At 39.2% G+C, this 17,829-nt stretch overlaps 6 protein-coding genes across 6 annotated transcripts; 1 reads left to right on the top strand and 5 right to left on the bottom strand. All coding sequences in view use genetic code 12, as the record gives it.

The window, feature by feature from the left end:
• Positions 1-68: 68 nt before the first annotated feature.
• Positions 69-2,256, bottom strand: KGF57_003630 (TRP3; the record flags this gene model as incomplete). Its single annotated transcript, XM_051753070.1, has 2 exons — positions 69-340; positions 681-2,256. The coding sequence occupies 2 exons, from the start codon at positions 2,254-2,256 to the stop codon at positions 69-71; spliced, it is 1,848 nt and encodes a 615-aa protein (XP_051607841.1).
• Positions 2,257-3,192: 936 nt separating this feature from the next.
• On the bottom strand, positions 3,193-4,206 carry KGF57_003629 (uncharacterized protein; the record flags this gene model as incomplete). The annotated part of the gene is made up of 1 exon (XM_051753069.1): positions 3,193-4,206. One exon carries the CDS (start codon positions 4,204-4,206, stop codon positions 3,193-3,195), a length of 1,014 nt encoding a protein of 337 aa, XP_051607840.1.
• A 1,650-nt stretch (positions 4,207-5,856) lies between these two features.
• Positions 5,857-6,528, top strand: KGF57_003628 (uncharacterized protein; the record flags this gene model as incomplete). The annotated part of the gene is made up of 1 exon (XM_051753068.1): positions 5,857-6,528. One exon carries the CDS (start codon positions 5,857-5,859, stop codon positions 6,526-6,528), a length of 672 nt encoding a protein of 223 aa, XP_051607839.1.
• Positions 6,529-6,679: 151 nt separating this feature from the next.
• KGF57_003627 (uncharacterized protein) lies at positions 6,680-7,186 on the bottom strand (the record flags this gene model as incomplete). The annotated part of the gene is made up of 1 exon (XM_051753066.1): positions 6,680-7,186. One exon carries the CDS (start codon positions 7,184-7,186, stop codon positions 6,680-6,682), a length of 507 nt encoding a protein of 168 aa, XP_051607838.1.
• A 435-nt stretch (positions 7,187-7,621) lies between these two features.
• Positions 7,622-12,607, bottom strand: RPA190 (DNA-directed RNA polymerase I core subunit; the record flags this gene model as incomplete). Its single annotated transcript, XM_051753065.1, has 1 exon — positions 7,622-12,607. One exon carries the CDS (start codon positions 12,605-12,607, stop codon positions 7,622-7,624), a length of 4,986 nt encoding a protein of 1,661 aa, XP_051607837.1.
• A 301-nt stretch (positions 12,608-12,908) lies between these two features.
• KGF57_003625 (tricalbin) lies at positions 12,909-17,038 on the bottom strand (the record flags this gene model as incomplete). Its single annotated transcript, XM_051753064.1, has 2 exons — positions 12,909-16,922; positions 16,997-17,038. The coding sequence occupies 2 exons, from the start codon at positions 17,036-17,038 to the stop codon at positions 12,909-12,911; spliced, it is 4,056 nt and encodes a 1,351-aa protein (XP_051607836.1).
• Positions 17,039-17,829: the final 791 nt, after the last annotated feature.

The raw sequence follows: 17,829 nt of genomic DNA, 5'->3' as shown, positions 1-17,829 counted from the left end.
AAAACTATCTTCTACAAATTCTAACCACTAGGTAAAGCACACATCTGCTTCCTCCCCTCTCCACGAACCTACACCTCTTGGTAAAACAATTCAGGAACTTTATAAGTATACTGGACCAATTTTTCCACCGCGTTGAAGTTCAAATTATCAGATAATTCAACAATAGAATACACATGGACTTTCAAATCAGATGGATTATGACTCACTTTGCCAATAATTTCGTAGTTCTTGTTCACTTGAAACACATCACTTCCACCACCATTACTGCCGTTGCTGCCGTCATGTTGTAATCCTGATGAAGATAAATCTAGTTTGATTGATCCGTTACTTATCAAGATAGCTTGTTGAGTGTGGACATCGAATGATTCGCATTTGCCGATGATTCGGACAAGGTTGTTTTGGTTCTGCTGTAAGAGCGTCGCGTCTATCCTCTTCGTTGTTGCCTCCATTATGTTTGGTGGACAGCTGAGTCAGTTGTAAATGGCGCTGATTGTGTGCTGTGCACTTTATGTTTCTTTTTTTTTTACAACGCGTCGTTTTTTATGGTTTTTTTTTTAATTATTTTTTGCCATGCAATTTCTACGCGCAGAAGGGAAGAGCCGACTCCCCCATATAAACTCTTGCAAAACTTTATATTCATTCCTTATATTTACAAGTTCCTACTAGAACAGTCTCTTAACAAGTACATAAGTCATGCAAGAATTCACCAGCCTTCCCATTAGCTTCTGCTCTCATTAAACTTTCACCAATCAAAAATCCATCAACATTATCCTCATACTTGTACTTCTTCACATCGTCTACACTAGTGATTCCAGACAAAGCCAACACCAAAACCTCTCCATCGCGTCCATTGTTGCTACCCTTGGCATGATCTACCAATGAGCTAGTGGTTTGTAAATCGACATTGAAATTGGTCAAGTTACGATTATTAACACCAATAATCAAGGGTTCCTTAGTTGCACTACGGTAAGTCAATTTCAAAGCTTGTGATAGTTCCGCACCATCATTGACTTCGACCAAGGGAACCATCCCCAAGTCCAATGAGTACTCATAGAGTTTATGCAACAACTCAAAATCATCCAACATTTTCACAATAAGCAAAACAGTATCAGCACCAGCTAATCTGGCTTCCAAAATTTGATACTTGTTGAATATAAACTCCTTTCTCAACACAGCTGGACGTTTGTAGTTGGCAACTTTTTTGGTGTCTGGATTTTCGATAACTTGACGTATCAATGACATATCTTCAATTGAACCTTTAAACCAATTTGGCTCAGTCAAAATTGAAATTGTTGAGCATCCATTAATAGCGTAGGTTAAAGCTTGGGTACCAGCATGAGCATTGACATTGATGTCGCCCTTTGATGGACTGGCTCTCTTGAACTCCGATAAAATGATTGTTTGCTTAAGAACATCTTGAGTATATTTGAGTCGTTCATAAAAGTTGATCACAGGGGGAGCTACACCTAATGACAAGGCGATTTCCAAATTATGGAAAGAACGACCAGGCAATTTTTCAATAGCTTCGTAATCTTCTTGCCTTTTCTTGTATATCGTGGTTAAAATGTTTTGGTTAGTAGCAAATGGTTTATGGGTAACGGTCTTTTGCTTCAATTTGTGGACCTTATTTTCCTCCCAGGTACCGCCATATACACCCAATATGTTGTCAATCATCAATTGCCCCGACTCAGTCAAGATTGACTCAGGATGGAACTGCACTCCTTCGATAGTGTACGTCTTGTGTCTGACTCCCATTATCACATTTGGTTCAGTTTCAGTAACTGCCGTGACTTCCAAAACCTCAGGCAAAGTCTTTTCGCTACCTGCTAAGGAGTGGTATCTAGTTACAGCCACTGATTGCGGTACATCTTCAAACATCCCCTTTCCATCGTGGTTGATAGTTGTGGTTTTACCATGAACAATCTCACCAGCATAAGATACATCACCACCAAATACATCGAAAATACACTCTTGTCCCATGCATACACCAAATATTGGCAATTTACCTTTGAAGTGTCTAATCACATCACTTGATATACCCGAATCAGTCAATGGGTGTCCAGGTCCCGGAGAAATGAATATTATATCCGGCTTGATTTCATTTTCAATTGTTGCAATATCGATCTTGTCGTTCCTGTAAACGTCAACTTTACCGCATCGACTAGATTGATGCAAGTATTGATAGAGATTCCAAGTGAAGGAGTCATAGTTGTCAATCATCAACACATGTCTTTTAGGCTCTGTAGTGTCTGCCATTGTCGTTGCAGTGGAAGAGTCTATGACTAACCGGATAAAATATTTTTTTTTTTTTCGAACTCTTTCTGCTTACACATCGAACATCGTTTAAACTATTGATGAGAAAGAGAAGTCGCTTGTGAGTTCACCTACAGGTAGGGGAGTAAAATGGAGGACGGACTATAAGATGTGCCTTGCACGTAACAAGCCGGAGTATGATGCATCTGTTAATTGTTAGTTAAGTAGTTTCGATGTTTGTTCTAGTGTTTGTATGGTACTTTTGAATCTGTGTCAGTGTCAGTTTATGAATAGTAATATACTTGATTATATAAAAATAGAACTATATAGAAAAAAGGGGAAAAGACCCACCTTTATACTTCAAGACTCTAAAAAGGTTTAGTACCTGAAACATTAGTGATACATGTTTCAGGTTCGGGAATCGTCTTCTGAAATTCTTGTCAGTTTGCAAAGTGTTTTGGAATATCTATTCCTATTCCTGACAGAATTATGTTTTGCAACTGGTTTTCATATTGACCATTTAGATCAAGTTTTAATCCTTAGCTTGGTGAGCTTCAGAGAGAGTTCTAGTTGCCAGCAAAGCCACGTGTGTTTTCTTTCTACTGTGCAAAGTTTTACTTAAAAGTATAAATAGGGATTGAATTTCCACTTCATTCTTCAAATCTTCTTTTACTAACTAAGGAAGATAAATATTTTCATTATGTCTTCAACCAACTCTTCTTCTCAAGAGACTGCTACTCCAGAGGTTCTCCCCGAGTCCTTACAACAAATTAGTACTCTTAAACTGACAGTAAGTGCTAGTTTCCACTGGATACTTCCTTACTAGAATTCTAAAGTACATTCTACTTCAAATCCCATCAGTAGCAGACTGAGCGTGGCCTTATTCAACTCAGGGTTTTTATTTTTACATAATGATACAATACAAATTTTACATGTGTGCTAGTGTAGTTTCCGTTTCCTATCACCGCCTACCATAATCTCATCACTGCCACCATTCTCACCATCGACACCACCACTACCACCACCACCAGATTCATCTTCATTAGAAACAGCATCTCCGCCCATTGACCTTTTGAACCCATTCATCAACAAATTCGGGTTCCTTCCCTTTAGCTCGATATTTTCCACATAGAATTTCTTCAAGTTTTCAATAATCAATAGGTCATCATAAAAGTTCAACTGCAAGTCACGAATAGTTGGGCGTCGGTCACGTATCAACTTGAATGAATTCTGGAAATTGTATCGGTAACAATCCATAAGATAGGCAATGGTTATTCCAGTAGATAGAGACCCATTGCCGTCCTCGGATACAAAAAGACACTGCAAATCATAATTGATCAATTTGAACAACGAAATCAAGCGAATCAATTTGAAAAACTGTAATTTCAAATTTGAGCCATTGAGAATGGGCGAGTCGATGTTCAAGTTGTGGCTTGATGGTAGACTATGTATTAAGTTATTGGCATTGGGATTATTAAAGTAGAAAGATTGCATGTAATTTTGCAAAATCTTACTATAATCCCGAGTAAATCGTTGCACCAATTCGTGGTGAGGTGCTCGTGTTTGTGATGCAGATACGTCAAAAGCCGGGTCCAAGCTCAATACCAAAACATCAGACGAAATGGAAATATGAGGTGAGTTTTCAATCAAATCCAAAAACTTCAATGTCGAGCCACAATTGACGATTATCTTGATGTTGTTGTTGGAGATAAAACCACCACTTGTCCCTCCTACGGATGTCGACAATGTCTGAGGCGGGGGCGCATAGTGCAAATTGATGGCTTGGGGTGTATTCAATAACGAAGTGTATGGTCCTAACCAGATTCCAGGACATATCTCTTGTGCAGTGTCAGGATTGAAAAACATAGACTCGTTGAATGAAGCATTGCAATTGTGGAAATTGTGAGGCTGCAAGTAATTCTCCTCGTGCTGTTGCTGCTGTTGTTGAAACATAATGTTTTGCTAGTTGTCGTGTGACTTTCTGTTTGATGGATTGGATACTATAATGGAGATGTGGTAATGGGGAAAGCACCTCTTAGTTATACACCCATAGATCAATTCAGTAATGTAGTGAACCCCCCAGCTACAGTTGGTGGATTCCGATGGCTTTGTCTCCCTCTATAAGCTTTTGCAACACTTGATTATTGCAACAAAAAAAAAAAAACAAAAAAGAAAAAAAAAATTACCACAAGACGTGTCTCTTTTCTTTTCTGTGTATGTAAAACACTGGGTTGAGCCAATGTATGAGGAAAAATGCAGTCAATACCAGCAGTAGTTAAACAACAAACACTATTACAGTCTTGTAGTGTGTATGTATATATATATATATATATATGCCTTAAGTAGTGTGTGTGCCGCAAATGAACAGGGAAGAAAAAAACGAAAAAAAAAAAGAAAAGAAAAGTGAGAAAAGCCAAAGAATTATATAGCCACACACCCTCTTTGTTAATAAGTATATAGAATATGCAAGTAATAAAATATGGGTACAATTCTAGAGTCTCACTGTGGAAGAGTAGTGTACTTTAGCTCAATAACAGCTGGCTGGAATTTGAAGAAAAAAAAGAAAGAAAGAGAGAAAAAAAAGAAAGAAAATAAAAATAAAAGAAAAAGAAATTCCTATTATGTAAGAGATTATGTAATACGGACACTTTTTGATTCTTATGAAATACACGACCTTTAATGAGTCGTGCAAATTTGGCGAGTACAACTTTTCCCACATCACAGTTATCCTAAATAGGGGTTGCGACAAGACTGTGCAGCCTCAACCGTCAGCAAGATCCAATTGTGTGCCGGATTCATCTAAAATCTCTTCTTTTCTCGTGATTTACACGTGCGCTGTCAAACCACTACCACTTGTCGCTCTGTGTCTTTCAATATCCTTCCGCCCTTCCCCCAAATTCCCCCCACGACTAGCTAGCATTACAAAAGCCAAGTAGGGAAGTGAGTTCCGCTGTTAGCACATTTTTCTAATTGTTTATGACAGACAGAGGTATACGTAAAGTGTTTGAAGTATCTTTTGTGTGGGCAGGCGGAAGTTATCTGTGTTGTTAGAGTCTTTGCTAATATCCGTTGAAAATTCCAATGTCGCAAACTCTTATATACGACTCGACACTGGCACATGACCTCTGCTTTTTTTTTGTATTTTTTCTCTCGTGTTCTCTGCGTTTCCCAACAAAAAAGAAAAAATAGACACCGGTTATACAGCGTTTTTAACTCCGTAGTGGTAAAATGCATGAACTTATGATTGCTATACCATACTTAACAAACACAAAACTTGATATTAGAGACTCTATTGTCCATATAGCTGTCAGCAAGATCCAAGGTATCGTAGCCTCTGCTGTCCATGGCTTCTTCCAATCATGTGATAATCAGATGTCTTTGTCAGTTCTTTTGTTATTCCAAGTTGTATAAGACACAAAAAGCATTCTCTCCACCTTTATAATTTCGGAACATAAATATATCCGCTTTACTTCAACAACAGTAACAACTGAAAGACATATATCCATACACACACACGCATCCATATATATATGTACATATATACATACCTCATCTGACACATTTTCAATTAGCGCGTTGACAAGTTTACTACAACACTCAATCATGTTTAGAACATTGCCAACTATCCTTAACCGCTCAGCAATTGCATCAAGATCGCCATCATCAGCAGCATCTTCAATTCGATTCTTGTCAAGTAGCACCAAACCCACAGTGTCATCTACGACTAATTTGTTTTTCCCTAGATCAAACTCAGTCTTGACCGCTGTAAAGCAACAACACCAACACTACCATCAACACGGTTATGGATCCAACTCATCTAGCAAAAACATCTTGAAGTTGTTCTTTGCTAGTGCTGGTGCTTCTTTCTTGCTAACTACGGCATTTGCCAAGTCAATTTACAACGACGCTGCCGGTTATGCTGCTACTCCTAGACAACAAGTGGCTTCAAACGTCTCAGTCCAACCAGTGACTAAGACCCCAACCAAATCCAGATGGGGAAACAATTTAAACTATGAAGATTTAACCATTGGGTCGGTCACTGGATTGTTTGTTGGGATTATCTTGGGTAAATTGTCTCAAGTATTTGTGTTCATTTCCTTGAGTTCCTTCTTACTTGTTGAATTTTTGCAAAACAGAAATATCATTAATGTCCCATGGAACTACATTTTTACCGTTGGAAAGCAAAAGATCAATTTGAAGCAATTGGTCTTTGAGAACCCAAGTTTCAAAATATCATTTGTCTTGAGTTTGATCATTGCTGCTTACAACGTATAAGCATTGAAAAGAAAAAGAAAAAAAAAAAAGACAAGGGAGCAAAGACTGTGAGTTACGCATCATAGTGGTGTAAAGAGAGACGTTTCTAGAGCTTTTTATCTAATAAATGTGTTGTTTCTTTGTAATACTGTCTATATCTTCAATGATGGTTTTATATTGTATTAACTCGTATTAATGACAAGTTACGATTCCTAATCTTGTCAGAAACTGACTGTGTAATTCGTAGTCTTGGTTCAGTTATCAATGATTGTATATGCTTGGCACTTCCAGCTCTTGTATATTGTAAACCAGGCATTGCTGAAACAGCTTGGTGCCATCTCGAAGTAAACTCAAATTCATAAACCTCTACATCATCCGTCTTGTCCTCTATTTGATCCTTTTTTCCACTCCCATCAATATAGTTCACCTCACTAGACTTGTCCCTCTCGTTAATACAATAACAGCATTCCCAATCGCCCACCTCCTCTTTCTCATTAACCCCCGCTTCCTCCTTTACGGCTTCTAGAAGCACCTCGTCAATCGAACCCATTTCATACTCGAGATCATACAATTGCCTCACGAGCACATTGTGCTTCAACCTGTCATTAAACTCGGCATAATTTGCAATTGTCTCTGCTGATTTGTGACTGACTACATTGGCAAACAACGATTTGGACATAGTAAAACAACACTAGAGCAGAATTAAAACTAGATTATTCAATATTGAGAAAATACTACGACTAATCACATCTTTTAAATATCTCCCACTACTAACCAGATCTTTTGATAAATGCTAAGTAATCCATTAAAAGTGTGGCCATTCATATGTGTCACTATTTTATTTTTTTTTTAAAAAAAAAAATTTTGGGGAGGGGGGGGTCATGTTATCACCTCACTTTGTTTCCCATTTCTCTTGTCATTTATTTTGTTGACGCAAACAAGATGGAAAACTGATGCTTTATTTTTAAGATATGCCAGACACCAAGTCGTACTTTCGGATTTCTTACAGTTTCCCTAAATCCTTTGGAATGTTCAATTGGTTCTAATCTGTAATATACAACAAAAAAAAAATAAATAAACATCTACGTATGGTATTTTTTTTTTTTATTTGTTCTCAAACTTTAGGCAATTTTGCAAAAATATCAAATGACCCAGTTCCAACATTTGCCAATTTACCCAAGACAATCTTTGCTGAGGGACTCTCCAACTCTTCTCGATCGCCGTCCAAGACAGCTTTGGTCAAGAATTGACACGTTGTCTCATACGACATCTTCATGAAACTAGATGTCGAACTGTCAATACCTTGTCTATTGAATGCCAAATAAGTTCCTTCACGTGTCATCATATCAGCAATCAAGTCCAAATGACGTGACGAAACACTAATACCATAAGTATCAAATACTCGGTAAATTTCATTGACAATAGTATTTCTAGCTGCTTCAACTCCATATGTATGCAACACCGAAGCAATATCGTTGGATGTGATGGCATTGACATCAACAAAGTCATCTTGTTCCCACATGGCTTTGAAGTTAACACCTTCGGTAGTCAAGATTCTCTTTCCCAGTGCATCTGGGTCGGGACGTAAACATCTTCCAATGTGGGGGATTTGACGTACAACAGTTTTACGCAAAAGCTCTTCAACAATGTTGACCATCAACAATTTCTGCGTTTCGTTTCCATTCAACTCAAGTTTGAATTCACACCATTCACCATTCTCATCATCAAAGTTGAACTTGGTAACCATATTATGTTGAGCAATAACTTCAGCTTGACGGTCTTTGGCTAAACGTGACAACTCGGGTTTCTTTTCCATATTGGAATCGCCATCAGCATCCACTTCTTGATCGTCGTCGTCACTATCGCTGTCGGAAGATGAAGCAGATCCATCATCACTATCTCTTGCATCCTCCATTTCTTCATCGCTGGTTTCCTCTGCACGTTTCATCGTTTCAATCTCGTCGTCATCGGGTCCTTCATATGAAACCTGTTGCTTAACCTTTTGTTTCAGCTCCTCCAAATCGGCACCATCCTCTTCTTCATCAACATCATCCTCCTCATCGTCTTCATTCAACTCTTTGATCTTTCCACTAACAGTCTCCATATCTGTTTTACCAGCAGATTTTCCAACTGTTGGCATGTAATCAGGTTTCTTTTGCTTTTTGACCTCCTTAACAATTTGTGCTTCCAATGCATGAATAAATGTTTGCGTAACCACATTCTCCAACTGCTCTTGACTAATGTCATACTCAGCTTCATATTCATCCTTGGTATAGAATCCCAAATGGATCACATATGACCTACTATTTGATCCATCCTCTTCTTGTGATGTCGTTTCAGTAACGGTAACACTATCAACAAACTCAGACATAACCACTTTAGCAATAGATTTACAAAATGCATCAGCTTGTTGGTCATTCACATCAGGCAAGATTGGCAATGTCATTTGTGGAGTCTTGATTGCTGCCGATGCAGTCATGATGATTTCTCTCATACGCGGAATACCCAATGTCACATTGGCAGCACCGTGACCAGCGAAATGGAACGTGTTTAATGTCATTTGTGTCGATGGCTCACCAATAGATTGCGAAGCAATGATACCCACCGATTCTCCTGGGTTAACCAATGATCTCATATATTTCAATTGCATCAAGGCTCTGAACTTCTTTTCGGTTAACTTGCCACTAGATTTAGCTTCTTCTTTGGACTGAGCAAACAAATCTGGATGACTTGACACAAACTTGTCCAATTTTTCTTGAAACTTTTCGGAAACTGAACCGAGATACTTGGCAGGGTTGTATGTGTTAATGACTGGATCATACTTGATTTCTTGTTCGTAATGTGGCACATCCTTTTGTTTCTTCATCGACTTGCGTACTTTCTTTGAATACGACAATGCTTTAGAAGTATCCAAGTTCTCAACCATTTCTCCTGGATTATACTTTGCCAACAATGCATCATAATTCTCCAAACAAAATTCAAATTGGTTCATGTGCGATTGTTTGGTAGTATCGATGGAGTCACCTCCATAAAGGAATTGAATCAAGGTTCCATCTCCATCACGAACTGAGTTGTCGTAATTAACATGCACACCTTCCAATTGTTTTGTCAAACAACGTTGCAAGTACCCGGATCTAGATGTCTTGACGGCAGTATCAATAAGACCTTCTCTACCAGCCATACAATGGAAATAGTACTCTTGTGGTCTGATACCAGAATAGAATCTCTGTTTGATATATCCACCGGCTCTTGCATCAGTTTCAAATGCCTTGAATGAAGGCAATGTCTTTCCGGAAACCATAACTGGTACTCTTCTACCTTCCAACGCTTGTTGCCCCAAAAGACACATAATTTGTGAGACATTGACATTGGAACCTTTAGCACCAGAAAGAGCCATCGCTTGCATAGAATTGTATGGGAATCTCTTCATTGTTCCGTCGGGTACACACTTTGACACAACTTGCGAAGTGATGGCATTTACTTTGGATTGAGTAATGGCATCCAAAATACCCAACTTATCATCATCTCGTAAGATTTCCTCCAATCTTCTCCTCAATTCTTTGTTATCGTTAGAAGTGTTATCAGCCAAGTTTGTCACCTCAGTGGCGGCTTGTCTACCAACATCAACAGACTGTTTCAAAATGTCCTTTCTCCATTCATTACCATCCTCGGTCAATCTCAAATCGTCCATACCACACGTGAATGCAGTCATCATGATGTAATTGGTAAACAATCTTCCCAAAACACTCAATGCCTTTCCGGCAACTTCAGAACCATACACTTCGTGCAAGGAATGAACAATACCAAATTGAGAAGCACCGTACTGTGATTTATCCAAAATACCACTCAACAACTCACCATTTTTGAAAATTACTTCATTTTCACTACTGTGTTGACCCCAATAATCACTCTTGATTTTATTCTTCGAGACCAAATTGACACCAGGTACATTGTCAGGTTTGATATTTAACAAGATCGTTGTGATTACTTGTTTACCAGTCCACAAAAACTCGGGTTTGTAGATAGCTGGCGGTAACGTAATAAGTCTCGATCTTGTAGTGTGTCCATCCTCCGGTCTAATACATCCATAAATCAATTGTTGGTATGTTTCTCTAGTAAAGAACGTATCCTTACTGGTTAACCATACACCAGCAGAAATGTGATCTTGAATCAATCCTCTCAATGGAGATCCTGAAGTTGGGGTCAAATATTGACTATCGGTATTTGCCAAGTTCAATGCCTCTGCCTTGGCATTTTCATTTTGAGGGAAATGCATATTCATTTCATCACCATCAAAATCGGCATTGTAGGCACCAGTATTTGCATAATGCAATCTCAATGTCTTTTCTCCTGGTAAAACTCTAACCTTATGGCCCATCATGGAGGCCTTATGCAATGTAGGTTGACGATTCATAATGACAACATCTTTGTTCTTAATGTGCCTGTATACTTTTTTACCAACAAACGAATTGCTTCCAGTAGGTGTCAACAATTGATTAGCCAAAGCCTTTCTCTGTTCTAAACTCATACCAATCAATGAAATCAAAGAGCCATCTTCATTTTGAATTTGCACTGCACCAGGCCACTTTTCGGGACCATTGATTACAGCTTGTCTCAACTCAGACGCATTGTGTGAGGTGACTGGCTCTGGATATGTCAACTTCTTGGCAAACACTGGTGGCACACCAATTTCATTAGTCTCCAAATTTGGATCGGGGGAAATGACTGAACGAGCAGCGTAATTAACACGCTTACCCATCATATGCTTCCTAAACAACCCTTCTTTCTTTTCCAATGCTTGCTTGATACCAGGGTTCGGCAATTTCCCAGCTGGAGCATTCTGGTTTTTGGTTGAGTCTATAAATGCATTGACATCGTTTTGCAAAGTGACAAATGAGTTCATCAATCTGTTAAATGCAATTTTTTTCTGCTCTCCACTCAATTTGGCTTCATACATTTGTGAAATCTGGGAATTTAAATCGGCAATCAACACTGTTGTTTTCAAAATGTTTGACAACAATTCATTTTGAGCATTTTCATGGATCTCGTCTCCCAACTTGGAAGGTAATCTGAATCTAGTTGGTGGCACCAAAATGGACTGTTTGAAGAAAATGTCACCACTGACATATTCATGCTGATATGGTCTTGAGTGGAAAACTTTTTGCAACACTGCTTGCTCCTTTTTGAAAACAGCACGAATAATGTTTCTAACTTCTGAAGATAACACGTATTTCGATCCACCTTTGTGCTTGATATTAGGAATATCAGCTGCAGTGGAGTTACTACTTCCATTCTTTTTGATCATATCTGGACGATGCAACCCTCTAACTCTATTATTTGTAATCTGTTTGTCATTGAGTGAGTTTTCGAAAATTTTTGTAAACCCATCTTTTCTGAAACTTGGGGAATACATTGAACAGTTGCTACATTTTGGTCTACTCAACAACCTGCGGTAAAATTCGTGAATGGTTGCCTTTCTCTCTTCACCCACTGATGCAGTTATGACCCCCTTGGAGCTAGTTCTTCCGTCCTTCAAGGCAGCTGAAATTGCGTTCTTTACAAATCTTTCTCTTCTTTCCATCAACTCCTTTTTTGCCTTGTCGTCGACAGAAGTACCCTCCGCTTCCTCGTCCTCATCATCATCATTGCTGCTCATCTCCTTGGCAGATTTTCCAACTGGCATCATGTTCTCCAACTCTGTACACTCCAACAATAACCCATACTGTATGAGATGCAACTTACACTTGAACAAGTGCACCTCGAGATGGCTCAACTTGAAGTGATGGCAATATAAACAAGAACTTCTTAGAAAAATGTACAATTGGTTGAAAAACATTGGGTTGTAAACAGGAACTGGCAACTCAATGTGACCCATATGTCCTGGACAAAACTTTTCATCTAGTCCACATGTAGTACACACGTTTCGTAAGAATGCACCGAGTGACAAATCGTATAAACCGCCATTTACTGGGTGGCCCAAGTTATCAAATACAATTGGATTAGTGATTTGCTTTGAGGATAACTTTTGGACCTCACTATCGGATAGCACTCCAAAATCAACAGATGTGATTTCTGAGCCAACTGGTTTGGAAATATCCATGGTTTGTGTGTGGTGATAGTTGAGGTTATATGCTTTGCAATAGATCGATGGAACTGCATTGAGATGAAATTTTTTTTTAAATTTTTTTTTTTTTTTTTTCCTTCTGCTTTCCATCATCATCATTATTATCACCCACCCATCCTTTTCAAATTACACAAACACTGCTCCAGCTCATCTCGCACTCAAATACCATATGATCCAATCCATTCAACTACAACTGAAATACCCTTTCATAACCTATTTTTCTTTTACAATAGAATATACAAAAAAATTAACATTAAACCTCTCCTACTATCATTACTTACTCCAGTGAGCCTCCGCCCAAATGTAAGCCCTTTCTTATACCCTTGAAGCCACCACCAAGACCCTTTCCAACTCCTTTACCCAACACTCCAACACCTTTACCTACACCTTTTCCTACACCCACTCCAACATTTCCTACTGTTCCAACAGTAGATTGACTCTTTGGTTTCACGTTCAAAACAAACTTTGGCTCGAATGATAATTCAGCATACGCCATACCGGCAGGATCTCCTTGCTCTCCTTGTAATGGAATTTCCACCTCTACAGGACCCTCTTTCATGTCATAAGATCCCAACTCAACATATCCAGTACCCAAGTAGTCATCAGCGTCCACGGCATCCCAATCGTACAAGTCAAAGCGCAAAGTCGAGTCGTACAAGTTGGCAACCTCAACTTCACCTTTGTGGTTCCAAGTTGGATCAAGGGTCCTCTTGACTGTTTTAGTCTTTGTAAATGCACTCTTTTCCGTGTTGAGATAGACTTTCATATAAGGATCAGACTTACCATTGCTATCGGATGATGGTATTCCAGCTGCACTCTTGACTTTAACGTACAAAATACCAGAGTTATCTTTCGAATCCTGCGGTGGTACTCCTGATGCGTAAATTAGTGGAATCCAAGAAAATTGCATCTTGAACGATGCATGTCCATTGCCCTCCAAGTCGATCGTCATTGGGTTATCCACACCATTCTTGATCAACTGCAATGTGGGGATATTTGCTTCAGCAATACACTTGTCCAATCTATTATCATCTTCATCTTTAACAAGCCTAAAGCAAGTCTCAGCCCAATCAAGCTCTGTAATAGTAGTATCCCCAGTCATTTCGAGCTTAGACTTGTTTTTCTTCAATTCCCTACTGATGTAGTCAGGATACCCATGATTACCTGAAAACACTTGCAAAAATGTATCACTTTTTGAAACATTTCCCTCTAAAATCTCAAATACCAAGATACCACTCTTGTACTCAATTAATTGGTTAACGGACAATTTAAGCTTCTGACCAAAGTTATCATCATCAACTTCTTCATCATCAATATCTTCTTCAGGGCTGACCTGCTTTTCTTGATTTGCATCCTCCAATCCACTAGGGTTCTTGTTGGTTTTCTTTTCCTCTTCCCTCTCCTTCTTCTTTTTCTCAGCCTCCTTCTTTTCCTCTTCCTCCTCTTTATAATCTTGTAAAGTCATAACAGGCAAAGCTGGATAGAAAGAAATGGTGTATGTGATGGAACCTTTTGGACCCTTTTTCAGCACCAACTTTGACGTTCTCTTCTTCTTATCAACGTGCTCAACGTACAATCCTTTTTCATCTTTTTGAATAAACTCATTCATCCGAATGTCAAATGAACCTAGAGTACGATCAGGGGAATGAGCCTCAACATCCATAGCTTCAATGGTTAATTTTTGGTTAGGAGAGGAAACAGTGACGTAATGAATTTCGTTCCATGTTGGATCCAAACTCGATTCAACGGCAGCTGTTCTTGCCTTTTCGAATCCATTGACCAAAATTCTAGCATAAGGATCTACCTTTCCAATGTGTTCCAAGTTGCGCAAATCCTCAGCATTGTCAATTGCAACTCTAACAACTCCGATAGGTGGTGTGTAGCCACCAGCTCCTCCAGCGCCCTCCAATTCAACTGGCTTCCAATTGGTACTAATTCTAACTTCACCACCTTTGCTCAATGGAAACCATGTTTGTTCAACCTGTGTCGCGTCAATCAACTCATTCAAACTCTTGACGATCTGGCCAACTGGCTTTCCGTTCTTGTCCTTGAGGATAAGCTTTGCCTTGGTCTTTGCACGATTGAAAATAATCTGCTCTGTGACTGCACCCCAAGCAGGATTGTTGTTGTTCTTTTGAACTGGTGATTCCAAGACAGATTTACCATCTATAATGAGTTGAACACTGGTGGTTGCACCCTTGTCACCCCCCTTCAAGTTCCTTGCTTCTGGGATTTCGATCCTTGCAACACCAGTATTTAAATCAGGCGGAGGAGTAGTAGCTCCATCAGCTTGCTTCACAGCTTGCAAGACTGGTTGATAAGTCATACCAAAGAGTAATTCACCAACTGGTTTGTTGTTTCTCAAAAACGCCGCAGTAAGATGCTCTTGATGTGGGTTATCCACTAATGTCTCCAAGTCGAATTGAACGGCACCAACCTGTCTGTCTTTTCTAATGTCATTGTAATCAATGACAGATATAGTCAATGGTTCCGACAACGATGATACCGGAACATACAAAGTTTCATTCCAAACTGGTTGACTAGTATCGTCAATGACCTTTGTCTTAGCCAAAACTTTGTTCAAGAAACCAAAGGTCAAGTAAGGATCCAAAGTGTTTCCGAGATACTTGAATCCTTTCAAACCACGGGCAGAATCTACACGGATCGTCAAAACACCAATAGCCGAGTCTAAAGCATTACCAGCCAATAATTGTTGAACATTCAATTGGAAAGACATTGGGTTGAAAACAATTGGTCCAACGTATTTTTTGACCATTTCGTTGATGAAAGGATATAAGCCTGGGAATGCCAAGACTTCCCACCACCAAGAGGCTTCTCCCAAAAGTTTTGTATTGAAATCGAATTGGGGTGGTTCAATCATTGACACATTGACAGTTTCAACATGAGGGAATGAGGACATTAGTCTTAATCTGATTCTGGCCATCCCTTTGAAGGATACATCTGCAACAGTAACAGGAATTGTGACACCAAATACAGTAGCTTTAACAACAATTGTCTCATTTACATTATTCTTCAATTGCTTGTTGTTGGCATCAACATTTGCATTAGGTGTAAATGAAAATCCCCAGTCCATAACAACAACATCAGGTGCTGTTCCAATTAAAGTTTTCACACAGTCAATTCTGGGTGGTTTAGTGCCCAAAGTAAAACTATCAAGCCAAACAGAAGTCACAAAAGATGGAATGGGCAATCCTGCCAAAATAGGATTTGCTTGATCACAAACAATTTGCGAAATTGAAGGTTCCAAGTAGTACCAAAATTTCTCTAAAAAGTAATTGCACCAGTCCATCGTCTCATAATCGTCCTCAATCGTCTTTACTGAAAACTCTCTTTGAGCTTGCTCTCTCAACACACCCCTATACTTTTTCACGGATGCTCTGTACAAGACTGCAAACACCACCATGACGAAAAACAATGGGGCAACGGAGAATCTGAACCACCCAATGATCCAAGACAAGAGACCACCCACAATCAAAAAACCTGCGTTGTGGTACCAATCACCATAGGCAACAGCCGGCAAGTACTGGTCAAAAACAGAACCCCTCGATAGCAAATCGACAGTCTCATCAGCTGCTGTCAACGCATCATCAGCTTCAAACCCACCAACTTCCTTCCAGCCTCTAAAGGTGGGGTCGACTGGCTTTCTTGGAGGTGGTTTTCCCTTGACGTTTTTCATGTCAAAGTCTTCGCTTGGAGTGAGGCCACCGTTCTTGGCCTGCTTATATGCCGAAAGCTGAGATGTCTCTCCAGTAGTGTCAGAAGTAGTTTGCTTTTCAACGGTTGAACGGCCAGTCGATTTTCCACCTGAGCTCTCATTGGATGCGCTGGCTACTGGTCTAACACTTGTATTGTCCTTAGCTAAAGCTGGGGGTTGCTGGTAATTTGAGTTCACTGGTGAACCATTGCTCGTTGGAGTCTGTTGTTGTCTTTGAGCTGCAGCTGGCGGAGCACCGTTTTGGTAAGGTTGTCTTTGATTTGAATTTTGAGGCGCATTGTATGGTGCTCCATTGAAATTATGGTTCGCTCCTGCTTGTGGTTGGTGCTTCTCATCCAATGGGATATTTGGGGGTGGCAACAGTGGCGGTGGGCCAACCAGCTTCTTTTGTGGGTTATATTGACCCTGAGGACCGTTTTGTCCTCTGTGATTGCTCCTTTGATTGTTGCTGCTACTGTGGGTTGAGCTCTTTGATTCTTCCGGTTGAAGGGCTTCCTTTGGAGAAGGTGCTTGATCAACAGACACTTGCTTTGGTGGCAGAATAAGGTCATTGGGCTAAAACAGTAGGATTGTTAGTAACGCCATGTCAAGAGGAGGAGGTGTCATCCAGTTGTTCAGTAGATACATACGTTTGACGCAGCACCAGTAGCTGGTGCAGCAGTGACGTCCATGTTGCAATATAGAGTTTATTCCAATTGAGTAGCAGTAGTGGTAATTGATCAATTGAAGGGTAGTATCAACAGAGTAATGTATGGCTGTGGTTGTATGTTGTAAATTCACTCCTACATATCTATCAATTTTTTCTATTTTGTTAATTTTTTTTTTTCCTTTCTCTCTACTTTTGTTCTACCAATTCAGTTGCTGTCTGTGTTTGTTGCTTTAATCTTTGAAACTAATACCACAAAAACCCTAGAATTTCAGTTTACAATAATTATTCTTACACTACTTATTTTCTATTTTCTATATTCTATTTTAACAAAGGACTTTAGAAACACACAACTCTTTTCCTTTGTTTGTTTGTTTGTTGTTTTTTTATTTTTTGCTTTTGGAATTATATGCTAGCATACTCAAGCAGTTGTTGAAAGCCCAAACATCATATAGTTGAAAGAAGTCGTACAAGGATAACCTATTTGTTAGTTGCAATGGTAAGAACGCAATCATGAAAAGAAGAAAAAAAAAAATAGACGTTTTTACATGCTACTACGCCAAGATTCAGGTACACATTTTCATTTCTTGACTCATCAAACTTCGCCCCAATTTAAAAGAGGTTATAGTAAACACTCTTTTTTACTCATCTTATGCATTGGGATTGTAGTAGCTAGCATATTAAAACTGTTCCCCTACACGTAACTAGCAAAATGTACTTTCTGTGTCCGATCCAAGACCAAATTTAATTTATCTTACGCGCATAAGTTTATGCGATGACGTATTAGTGCTTTTCCTCAAAAAAAAAAAAAAAAAA

The sequence above is a fragment of the Candida theae genome, assembly GCF_024610275.1.
Source record: "Candida theae strain CBS 12239 chromosome Unknown scaffold8, whole genome shotgun sequence".
In the NCBI taxonomy this organism is placed as follows: Eukaryota; Fungi; Ascomycota; class Pichiomycetes; order Serinales; family Debaryomycetaceae; genus Lodderomyces; species Lodderomyces theae.
The sequence above is the reverse complement of the archived record's forward strand: the minus strand, read 5'-3'. Positions and strand labels throughout refer to the sequence as shown.